At 35.3% G+C, this 11,677-nt stretch overlaps 2 protein-coding genes across 6 annotated transcripts in view; one reads left to right on the top strand and one right to left on the bottom strand.

Moving 5' to 3' along the window:
• Window positions 1-19: 19 nt before the first annotated feature.
• On the bottom strand, window positions 20-9,951 carry LOC109036455 (cilia- and flagella-associated protein 337). Its single transcript, XM_019050674.2, has 12 exons — window positions 9,795-9,951; window positions 9,264-9,326; window positions 8,586-8,815; window positions 7,176-7,369; window positions 5,928-6,225; window positions 4,981-5,144; window positions 4,018-4,206; window positions 3,448-3,639; window positions 2,735-3,000; window positions 2,249-2,443; window positions 1,353-1,506; window positions 20-904 (listed from the first exon to the last, which is right to left on the bottom strand). The coding sequence occupies exons 2-12, from the start codon at window positions 9,293-9,295 to the stop codon at window positions 653-655; spliced, it is 2,166 nt and encodes a 721-aa protein (XP_018906219.2). The 5' UTR covers window positions 9,296-9,326; window positions 9,795-9,951; the 3' UTR covers window positions 20-652.
• Window positions 9,952-10,096: 145 nt separating this feature from the next.
• Window positions 10,097-11,677, top strand: part of Hsf (Heat shock factor) — a 48,898-nt gene continuing 47,317 nt past the window's right edge. For 2 of the 5 annotated variants that reach the window (XR_002009364.2, XM_019050676.2), the window contains exon 1: window positions 10,097-10,547. Coding sequence is in view for 4 of the 5 variants with exons in the window: in XM_019050676.2 (XP_018906221.2) it covers window positions 10,443-10,547 (105 nt within the window). In the remaining variant the exon portion in view is untranslated. The remainder of the gene's footprint in view (window positions 10,548-11,677) is intronic. The other 3 variants (XM_019050677.2, XM_019050678.2, XM_019050675.2) reach the window with 2 other exon arrangements.

Below are 11,677 nucleotides of genomic sequence, written 5' to 3'. Positions count from 1 at the left end.
TGAAAAATAAAAATGTCAAATTTTCAGGCTAAATCAACAAACATCGAGGTATCAAATATATCTTATAGAAATTCTGTTTTTGATTTTGATCCATAACACAAAACGGATTTTTCAAGTCTACAAAATTTATTTTAACCATTTCAGAGTAGAAAATTAGTCCCTGACTATCATACAGTGAATTCCGAAATATTTTATGAATGAACTTTTGAAATATACTAGCAGTTATAATGGACCCAATTAAAAATTAGAAGCAAAACCCATGTTTTTTCAAACTTTGTTCCTATGTTCTTTGAGGTTCATCTTTAACGCATCATCATCGAGCATGTCTCAATCCCTGTCTTTGCTGGATACAAGCGGTTTTGACCGCTATCTTCATTGCCTGCTTACAAGGGGTGAATACTGGGATCTTTAGCTGTTTGCTTGTCTTAGGCAGGGACAGTAGTTGTCATGATATAATTTTCTCCCCGCTTTGGAGCATACACACAAAAAAAGAGAAAAATTAATTCTAAACATGTAATCAGCATTCAAAATTATTCAGTATCCATTGAAATTTAATTTTAAAAGTTTGAATTTTCCTTAAATTAAGCTTAAAACCTCCCTAAGCGGATAACAGCACTCTTAGATCTTGTTCCTGAAGTTCTGTCTGTTCGGACTAAGATTTCAAGGAAGGTGCTGTTATGTGAGACGTTAGTGAGCAAGACGAAACTCTTGACGGAGTGAGTTCTTGTCGGTCCAACTTCATTTTAACTTTGGTTCTCTCTGAACCAGGCATGTCAGCAGTCTTGAATAGTGCCTGAAGTCTGTGTGATCCATTTTTCGGAGGTTGAAGTTGAATTTGAAGCTGCTCCAAATTGCTCATCTTGAGTGCCAAGTGTGGTGTGCATTGTTCCACAAGAAATTGAATCTGAAAAAGAAAATACACCAAAATACCATAGTTGACCAGTCAGTACGTCTAAAAATTTGGAGGACAATAAATCTTTCAAATACTTAAGACCTTGTTTACTATGTTAAATGTTTAAACAACTGCTGTGAGCAATCAACACAATAGGTTGTCCAGTAATTGTTCAAATCTTTAATTATTATTATAATGTCTTGAATTTGCGTTAATTAATATAAAATAATGTATTTTCACAAATTATCAGAATGAACATAGATTGATAGAAAACAAGCACACTTTCAGTGTGTGTTAAAATTTTGTCATATAGCTATTTTCGAAACTTCGTAATTTTATTTTCAAAAATCTAAAGCCTCTTGGTTTTTTGTTAGTTGATATGCTCTGTTCGGTGTCGCAAGTCAGCCATCTTCATGGCATTTTGAAAAAATCAGTATTCCGTTTTCTTATGACTACTTACCTGCTTTTCTGAAGAGTATTGCTCAACCCTGCTGTGGTTCAGACCCAAATTTGATGCTCTTTGCATTTTGATTTGAGGGAGGACCTCTAGCGCATTCTTCCCCAGTAATGTCTCTGGTTTTGAACTTTGTGGAGGTATATCATCCTTTTCAGAGCTGAAAATTTTTTCGGGTTTAAAGCTCCGTTTGAGATCTGGGTGTATCGGATGAGTGATCATAGAAAATTTTATCGTTTATGAGAGTTGGAAATGCCTTGTACAACCGGGTTGGTCAAATTGCAACAAACAATGTAGAAGTGCACATGATTGTCCTTTATTGTCATTTTCCCAGGCTCTCTGAAAGGCGTTTATTAAGACTATGACATTTGATTGGATGGATGTAAAAATCCATGTCGTTCAGTTTTCGCTCCTTTTTTTCGAGTGGTTCACCTTTATTCCCTTCCTGTAATTGAAAGTCATCACTTTCCTTACTACACTAGCTAATCCGATGGCATTAGCTAGTATAAGATCGTGCAGTTTCTACTTTCATCAATGCCTATGCTATTTTCGCATATTGTGTGCTTTGTCTCTACAAAAATCGGGGGATCCCATATTTTGTAAAGACGCTATCTATCAGTTCTTATGAAATACTTGAAAAAATGTGAGAACTAGTATTTTTTAAGTTTTACAAGACATCATTGCTCTGTTTTTCAAACTATTTTCGAATCCATCCTTTTAACTAACCTAAAATTATCAACAAAAATTAAAAAAAAATTTAAAGAACATGCAATATCAACAATGAAACATTGTGCAAGCATTGTTTATGAACAAGGAACATGACAACTTCTTTTGAGAAACCCAACAAACAAATGAATAAATAAATAAATAAAAAACTACAACTAAAAAGTTGATACACTCACATTTGGGCGGAGGGAAGTTCTGGTTGTTGATCGTTTACATTTTCTTTTTTTGTTCGCTGTCGAGTTTTTGGCTGAGGGTCAGCCTCTGATAAAGAGCCATGATGCGGAGTTTGGAGAGAACTTTCAATTAATTTGACTGTTGCTATATTATTGCTGCAAGCAACGAGTATCGAAGAGTAGACGCCAATTTCGTCGCTTTAAGAGAAAACAAGAGGATTATTATCTCAATTATTTATGTGCTTAAACCCTTCACAACATCAAGGTTGTACCTCTTTTGCAGTAGTCAATTTTTATTAATAAAGTCAAATTAATATGTTTCATTTTGCAATGGTGTAACATTTTTGGAAGGAGTGTAGTAGTTCCGTGCAGGAATGTTAAGGTAATTCCGAAATTTTGCAAAATTATATGAATTGCCGTAACCATATTAGGTTCTATTTTAGTGTTAAACTCTTAATTTCTTTATTTGGCTTTGTAATTCAGACTTACTTATTAATTGTCGCAACTTCTGCCTCTTCATTCTTGTGATCAGCGTTTGCCAAAGAACATGATTCAATGTCCAAGGAGGAAATATCAGTAATCAGCATTAGGCCAGATTTTGGTTGTCTTAGAAGAGGTGGGTCTTTGTCAGGTGCGCCAGGGTAAATTGACTTTCTTCCATACTCCACCAATTTTCCAGGGATTCCGAAAGCAGGGAAAGTCAAGTCTATCGTCTGAATGCAACTCTGGTTGTCTATGTCCCAATCTTTTAGAATCTGATAACAAACATGACCTTTTAACTCCAGTATTCTCTTCTTGAATGTAAATGTTAACTGTGACCAAAATTCTTGTCAAAATGTTTTCCTTCATCTGTCACATTCGACATTTTCACTTATATTAGTTCCCCTAAATAAAATAAATGTGTGTTCTAAACTAAAGCTCAACAATGTCAGGTAGCTGAAATGAAAAGAAAAACTTGAGAAACACTACAAAGTTTGCTCAATAATTCCTCATGCTGATTCAGAATAATTTTAGGAGCAATGGAAAGATTCATTAAAAATGATTTCTAAAGAGACTTGAGGAATAAATCTCTCAAAACTCTCTCTCACAGAAACAGTCAGGACTCAAATTACTAAAGAGAAATCAAAGAGAGTTTATTGTTTTTTATTTTCTGTCATTATTTTTGTAGAGATATCATTTGTTATCGTGTTGTTTTAACTCACCCCATCCGCTGATAAACTGAGAACTGTTTTGCTTTGCTGCAAGAGGGTTACGTCCACAATAGGTGCCTTGTGCCCACTCAGAGAACAAATTGGTAATCTTGGAACCACTGGATTCCAGACTCTCACAAGATTATCAGAACTGCCGGTTATCAAGATTCGTAGCTTATGATTGAGATAGAAACATTTGATGCCCTAGAAATTAAATTGAAGTATGTACCACATTTTTACCATCGAGTAATTTGAAACGTTATTTGTTCTCACAGATGACAAATTACGTTTTCAAATTTCTTGTTCCCCCCTCCTCCCCAATTTGCTTTGTTTCTCAAATAAAATTCAATTTGAAAAACCTGTTTCTCCCAAAAGATTAAAATTTTTTGGAAATTTAGATTGCTACAGTTGACCCTCTGAAAGCGTTTCATGAATAACAAATGGCCTGTGTGTACCATGAAGTATCTTTGAAAAAATCACAGCTCCTGCAAAATTGATAACAATAGGTGTCACCACCACAGTAAGCATTTAGAAATGAATTCAAGATGTGTAAAAAACAAAAAATTATGCCAGAAAAATTACCTTAGAGAGTCGATAAATGTACGGAGTCCGCAAACTGTTCATATGTTGAATGATCAGAGAAGTTTCTCCATGCAAGCTGCAACTGGCAATAGTATTATTGTCTCGACAATACAAGATTTGTTGCACTGCGTCCATGTGAACTCCACACTTTCCTGATATCGATACATATTCACTTTGCTCTTGTAGCTCCTTCAGTGATCAATTAAAAGATCAACAAAGAATGAGAAATTTAGTTCTATTAAAGATTTGTTTCCCTGTACCTGCTACTGTTTGCACTAAAATCCTTTTAACTGCTATTTAAATGACATCTTTATAAAGGAGCAAAAATGTTATTCAGTTAACTGTAACCCTAAGGACTTAATCGAAAAATACAAATTATTGCTCTCATTTTTACGAACTATTCGTTATTTTTAGAAGGGACAGAGAAGGAAAGTGGACCAGACCTATCTGTAACTCAAATTGCAAGTAGGAAATTGAATAAAATGAAACCAGTAATTTTGGATACAGTGAGGACCATGGGTTTTGCTGCTCTTTCTTTTTTAATTCTCATAAGTTTGACTTGAAACTTCTAAAAAGTCTGTTAGTATTTTCTTAAAAAGAAATTTGGAAATTCTCTCATGAAATTTGCCAAAAAGATATTCGGAGGAGAATTCAAGCTAAGAGGGTTTCATCAAGTGTAAAAATTGTGACGCTAAATTTAAAAAAAAAAAAAAGTTCACAAAAACTGATTGGCCGCAATTTTATTTGTGTCTCAATTTTGTTATGTCATTTTTGAGATGCTGATTACCTAAAGGACCCTATGAAGAATGGTTATTTCCTCATCGGTTTTTGAGAAACTCTTATTAGTACAGTTTTTTTCTATTTTACTATCAAATTGATGATAAAATGTAAAAGAAATTTATCTGCTTTTTCCGTTAGGTTTACTAATCTTATCTCACTCTCTATGAAAATTTGCCCACTTACTGTCCAGAAGTAGTTACTGCTCTCATCTACAGAATTCTTGCTGAACAGAGAGTGTTTCGGTTTAAGAAAACTGAGAATTGTGATGTTTCCATGGTCGTCGCCTATGAACAGCATTGAAGGTGATCCCTTACTGTAGTGCAAACAGCTTGGAGAATTGGGCATACCTGAAACAATTCAATAAGTATAGTTAGCTGCATGAATTTCGCACACATAAGCCGAAATTCCCCTGCATTCTGTGACTTCATGACAGACTACACCTTTTTTCAATTACGAATTTTTATTTTAAAATTGTCTTTTACTGGCCTGACTTAGAAGTTTGTTTTGCAGTTGCCTTAGAATTCCAGAAAAGTTTGGTCCCCTTATATTATTATGTCCAGTCTAGATTTCCGCAGTTTTTGCGACTCTTGGTTGAGTTTATTCTACAGCAATATGTTGATTATCTGGCACTTAGTGGCGGAGACCCACTCCAATCATGGCCCTTGCCTGATGGTGAAAATTGCCTTTCAAAGGTTAGAAATAATTTAAAATTGGTCAATACTCTAACCAAAGTCTGAGATAAAGAGCAAAATTAGGTGCTGATCAGCTGAAGCGTAAGAATGAAAATATTACCGTAGTTCTCAGTAAAATCTCTGAGGATTATGCATATTATGGCTTCTCCCACTTTGGTTTTATCGGTGATGTCTTTGGAGTGACCAGGTGTTCAGATTACTTTGTGATGAACCTAAGACTGAAGAAACCATAGTATCCACTAATACGGTGAATGACAACAATTACTTTCTTTGTCAAAGAACAGCACTCCGACAATAATGGACGTAGACTTTTGGTATTTGGGTGGATCGTATTATTTTTCACTAATCCTCAAAATTGAACTGTCGAATATAATTCGGTGTTAGTCGTGCAAGTATTCTTAGAGAATTATGAATTTTTAACGGAGGAAAAACAATTACCAGATATCGTCACAATTGGAACGTGAATGAGTCCTGAGATATCAAACAAATGGAGACTGCGATTTGAACCAGCAATGAGCAAAACCACTGCATCCGGGAGATAGATTGCATCAGTGACCCAGCAGCTTATGGATATTTTTTGTACCTCCTCATTACCCTCCTTCGCCAGCGCAACAGTGTACGAGTCGAGGAGTTGCAGATTTTTATTGTAAATTCCTACTCGGCCATATTTACAAATGATAATGTAACAGAATGATAGCTCTGTCTCCACTGGGATTATCTTAATAATCGTTTCTCTCTGTAATATCATAAATCTTCAAATACAGTAGATTCAGTTGTGCATAGGTATCTCATTTGAGGCACTTACATCTTACTTAACATGGACAAAAAACATTTTGAATTAATTTTTGTGAGTTGAAGAATTAAGTAGAAAGAGGAAGACTGCCTACATTGATTCATTTAATATTCAAACAGTTTTACTCAATCAGATTATAACTGTGCCATTATTTTCATAATTGAAGTTTACAGCCAAGTGCTTTCATCGGTTAAACTTTACTGCAAATCTGCATAGGAAGAAGTCTACAAATAACTAGTTGAAACCATCTGCAGAGTGTGTGATATAATTTCCTGGGAGAGATTAAAATTTACGAGAATATAATTAAAGGGTAATCAGATGAACCTTCAGTGTCATGTTTAATGCAAATAAACCAATATCTTTAAACTCATTTTCGTTTCAGTAGATTTTTAGGGCATGGACCTCTTTTGTTACGCGGCAACTTTTATCTCAGAATACTCACTCGCTTGTACTTAAATTTCTCTTTTTAGCCCAATTCACAAGGTTCAATTTTCCGTCCTCCAACTCGACCAAATGGAAAATTTTCCTATTTAAATTACATGGTAAAAATTTTCATCCGATGAAGTCAGAAGGAAAGTTCAACAAAAAGTTGAACCCTGTGTAATGGGCTTTAATTTGATTGTTCATCTATTGGACGGACAAACAGTTCAAGACAGATTTGATGGATGTCATCAGATATTTCATCTTTGAGTTTTGCGTCTCTTCTACAAAACACAACAAAATGATGGAATTCAAAACAATCAGTTGCCAAGTTTGAAGAGAGTGTGTATGAACCGTATTTCCTGAAAATTCAGTCTGTCAATCCAAGTTTTGCTGTTAACTTAAGTGAGACCAAATAGTTTAAAAAAATGCCGATAAAATTTCCTGTATGATTAAACGTTTGATTCACCAACCTTGCTATGCTCTGCAGACAAAATTGTTACACTTTCCTCATCGATGTGTTTCAAAATAGCTTTACTTTTATCCCAATCCTCTATCATAGCGTCCAATATTTGCACCCACCATATCAGATTACTTTGTGATTCATCATTGTTTTTGGATAAGTTTTCGAACAAATTTGCAGCTGCTGTTGCATAGACGCAACTTCCTGCAGATCAACAAACTTAAGCAGTTTTTGCTTTTGGAACAATGAGATTGAAAATGTTTTTTACCCAGACTATTTTCAACATGAATTCTCAAGGCTTTGATTTGTAGTAATTAGGGTGGAATTAAAGTAATAAGTTCACCTATTTCTATAATTCAAAAATTGTCAGTAGCTATGAGTAATTTCAAACCAGTGTTCAAGCATTTCTAATCTTAGCGCAGCTTTCTGACCAGCAATCATTTTTTTTTTAAATTTGGCCAAAGCATCGCAGAGTAATGGTAAATTTACCAAATGTCTCTCTCCACCAAGCATGCCCACTTCTCAAGCGTTGTAGAACTTCTCATTATTAGTGAGTTTGAGTCTTTTAAAAGTGCTTTGAAAAGGGTTCTACCACACTGATTGTGTTCGATTCCACAGTGCCTGAAAAGCAAGCACCTGTTAAAAAGGAAGATTTGGTAAATTCACAATGCATCCGGGACACTCTCACTAAATGTAAAAAGGAAATGATAGTGAATGAGAAAACAGAGAGATAACTCATAGAAAACTTCCTTTAAAATTTACCCTTGTATGATCAAACTGGGGAACAACACACAAATTTTTCTGAAGGAAAATCTCCCTATTGAGAAGAGTATTCTTCAAATGTGGTCTCCACATGTCTATGAGCATTGGAGGCACTTACCAAGTCATGAATTTTTAGAAAATGAGATGATGTTTTTACTCATGCATTGTCATCATACCTAATTAATAAAACTAAAAATGAAACTAACAATAAATTAAACAATACAATTGCACTTTTAAGTGGAATGAAAGCACCTCTTTCAAACCCCTCCTCACCAACATGCATCTTTTTTTTAGGAAAACGAAGAACATTTTTTCAATACTCTCTGTACGTATATTTATGTATTTTTAAAGTACCAAGAGAGCTGTCTCAAAAATGTCACTCGCTGGCACAGAAACACAGAATGTTACTCACTTAATTTATCAAGAAAACTGTACTTTATAATAATTAAAAATCTGTTTTGTTGAGTGCGTGCGTAGATGACAGTTCATTAAAAGTTTTATAGAGTTTGTTCATCTCTGTTTCTGTGCAGCATTTTCCTCTCGTTAGCCATGAAAACTTTGCCAAATCGTCAGTTTCATTCCCTTTGCATGATTTTTTCTTTTCATCTTTCATACTTTTATATCCAATATAAAAAGAATTATCAATAGATAAAAATACCAATTATTGTATTGATAGCGCTCACAAATTCTTCCTTGTTCAAAGGTATACCACAGTATGATGATTCCTGTTGCATTATACTGTAACGATACTTCTTTTCTCCATTTAATCCAGTCCGTTCATGAGGAAAGAAAAACAACTTCAGTTGCAGCAGATCATCTGAATCCAATCGGTTCAGGAGGCTGCTACCGCTGACCGAGTATACATTATCTTGTGGGGAGTAATCAAAACTGTTTGAAAAATAACGGAAAGTAGAAATGGTTACAAAATCATGTCAAAAGAAGCAAATTTTTTCCATCTGCCCAATGGTATTATCCAAACAAAAGGGAATATATTCTTGCAAAATTTTGTCCTCAGATTTTTAAGAAAATTTCATTTGATTCACAATTGTTTTTTTTTCCACCCATGCAAAAGTTAAAGTAGTGAGTTAGCTGTATTCTGTAAATTTTCAAAGCAAAACTATTGGCATCGTCAGAATTAAACTACAATTAGTCTTATAGAACACATCCTATTGTTCATTCAAATTTGAGCAGCTTCAAGTTGAGGAAATACCTCCCTTGAAATTGGGATTTAAAAAGTGTTTTGCTTTAAATCCTGTAATGGCAAGGATGAAGTTCTCTAAAAATCACTTGCCACGCCTAATTCTATCTCACATATTTAAAAGTGTATCTCCGTTACCTCAAACTTGTCAGTGCAGAACTTTCACTCATTTTTTGCGACCCTCAAATCACTTGCTCTCATCTGGAAAATAACAAAATAATTTTGGTTAAAGGCCTCCTAACTTACAACCTAGTTGGGGTCAAAACTTCAAACTGTTTTACTACATCAATTTTTGGGTTTCCGTCGTAATTTTGTAATGGTTTTCCTCTCTTTTTTATCAGTGAATGTCAAGAAAAATGAGACATGCTTATTCAACAGGATGGTTCCTTTGATCCAGCAAGGCCGATTTCATTAGCAAAGCTGTGTGCCATCAAGTCATGAGCTAAGGGGGAATTATGAAGCACCTTCATTTGGTGAAACTGAAATATAATGAAATTGAGTCATAAAAATCTTTCTTTTCATTGCTGTTATTAAGAAGAGCGATTTTCATTATATCACTCCTGAGGGGTCCTCAGAGAGATTATACAGAATCTCATGTAATAATTTGATTATTTTAGGTGCTCAAAATTTCAAGTTTTCTGCAATCTCTATGGTGTACTTAAATGTTACCTAATGTTTGCACAACCTTGTGCACCGCTAAAAAATTTTACAGGCGCTCAAGGCCATCTGGTTCCTGCAGTCGAATCGTGGGTGAATTTGGTGATAAGGAAGTCCGACCAAAACAATAACAACATTTTTTGATAAGGTGTTTATCCGTTTCCATGGCGACGCAGGGGTAGAGGGTAGTGGAGGGATCATTTCATGACAGACATCGAAGGTTTGTTTATTTACGTTGCGCCACCGTCTACTCAGCGGTCACCGTCCCCGAACGAAACATCCAACGATCATTTCACAAAATGGTTTCCTTTCCTTGTGAATTGTCACTGCGTAATCGTGTTGAAAAGTTGCTTCAGTAGTGTTGAAATAATTTTCCTCTCGGTTTTCGCGTAATATGTGAAGCGTGTGGTGTTCGTCGTTAAAATCAAGCATTCAATCAATAGTAAAAGAACTAATAATATCAGTTATTTTGTTTTTTAACCCGCGTCCAGCTGTACATTTTCCATACCCTAATGAGGCCCCAATTTCAGGCTCGTATATTTCCGTTATCGTGTGTGACAACCAGTGTCGGTGGTAATTTCAGTTTTGTGACGGATATTGTTTAATTTTGTGCACCGTATGCTCAGATATTGTTCGTAAGCTATTTATTCATCATTCAAAATGCACCCAATCACGGAAGTAGGGACGAATGTCTCTGCCTTTTTGGCCAAATTATGGAGGATGGTGGAAGATCCTGAAACGAATGATCTCATTTGCTGGAATTCAGTAAGTCATTCTTTAAATTTGTTTTATTCACTTTTCCCGATTCTATTCTAATCCAATTTGAGCGGGTGTAGAATGTCTTGACTTTTCTGCGGCTCTGTCATGTTCATTCATCAAACCGCAGGTTGTTGAGAGAATGTGAAAGTGAAAGCGGGATGGATCATGGTCAATTGATTTCCTAATCATTCAGTCATTTGGTTACGATTGAACTTTTAGGAAAATATCTTTGTGCTCGTATTTCCCGCAGAGTAAACCAAATGTTGCAAATGTTGTGCAAGACACTTTCGTCACTGTTGACACCGTTTTATTCTGAGAGATCCAGACATCGTTTCTTTCAACTGTGTATTTATCGCTCTGTTTACATGCTGCCCAATGAGGTTTTTCAATGACTGTTGTCTGTTTTGAGTCTCAACTTCAGTCATTGTTTGACATCCCCAGGATTATAAGATTATAAAGTGCAAATATCACTATCATCGAAAGATCTTCTTGAAATCGTCTCCCTCTGTTTTGACAGCAGCTTTTTGAAAACTTACCGACCGTTGCCTCGTAGTGTAGAGGTTATTGAATTCAGATGTAACCGTTTGACCTGATTCTGATGGCATCTGAGATTGTTGGCAACCACCCTTGAGTTGTGAAAAGTGAAAGCTAGAGCAGCCCAGTTTCATATTAAAACTTTTTATCGCTACACATGTCTTTCTTATTTCTATGGGGATGCTTAGCTCTCACAGTCAGGGAAAGAAAAAATATTAAATTTGACACGGCCTCAGGGTAGCTGTAGACTAGGTGTTAACCTTGGAGCAATTTGCAAGAAATGTGAGATAATAACAGACCTAATGAAAAGCTTACTTCCAATCCATCGCTTAGTTAGAGGCTGAATAGTAAAGTATGAAAACTATGTGCCCTTCTTAGGTAGGTTGTATAACTCGAGTTTATGTGTGTGGAGTGGTAACTCAAGTAGGTACCTGGAAAATTCTTGAACTTCGTGATGCCAAATCCAAAGTAGGTAATTGCAGTTCTAATTTTCAGAAGCTTTGCTCTCAATGCATAAATTCACAATTGTATTTTAATAACATCAGATATTTGAATATATTTTAAAATTACTTGCTTGAGCCCAACCTCAGAAGAGTGTACGA

Source organism: Bemisia tabaci, chromosome 6 (genome assembly GCF_918797505.1).
Source record: "Bemisia tabaci chromosome 6, PGI_BMITA_v3".
In the NCBI taxonomy this organism is placed as follows: Eukaryota; Metazoa; Arthropoda; class Insecta; order Hemiptera; family Aleyrodidae; genus Bemisia; species Bemisia tabaci.
Note: the sequence above shows the minus strand (reverse complement) of the source record. Positions and strands in the feature narration are given on the sequence as shown.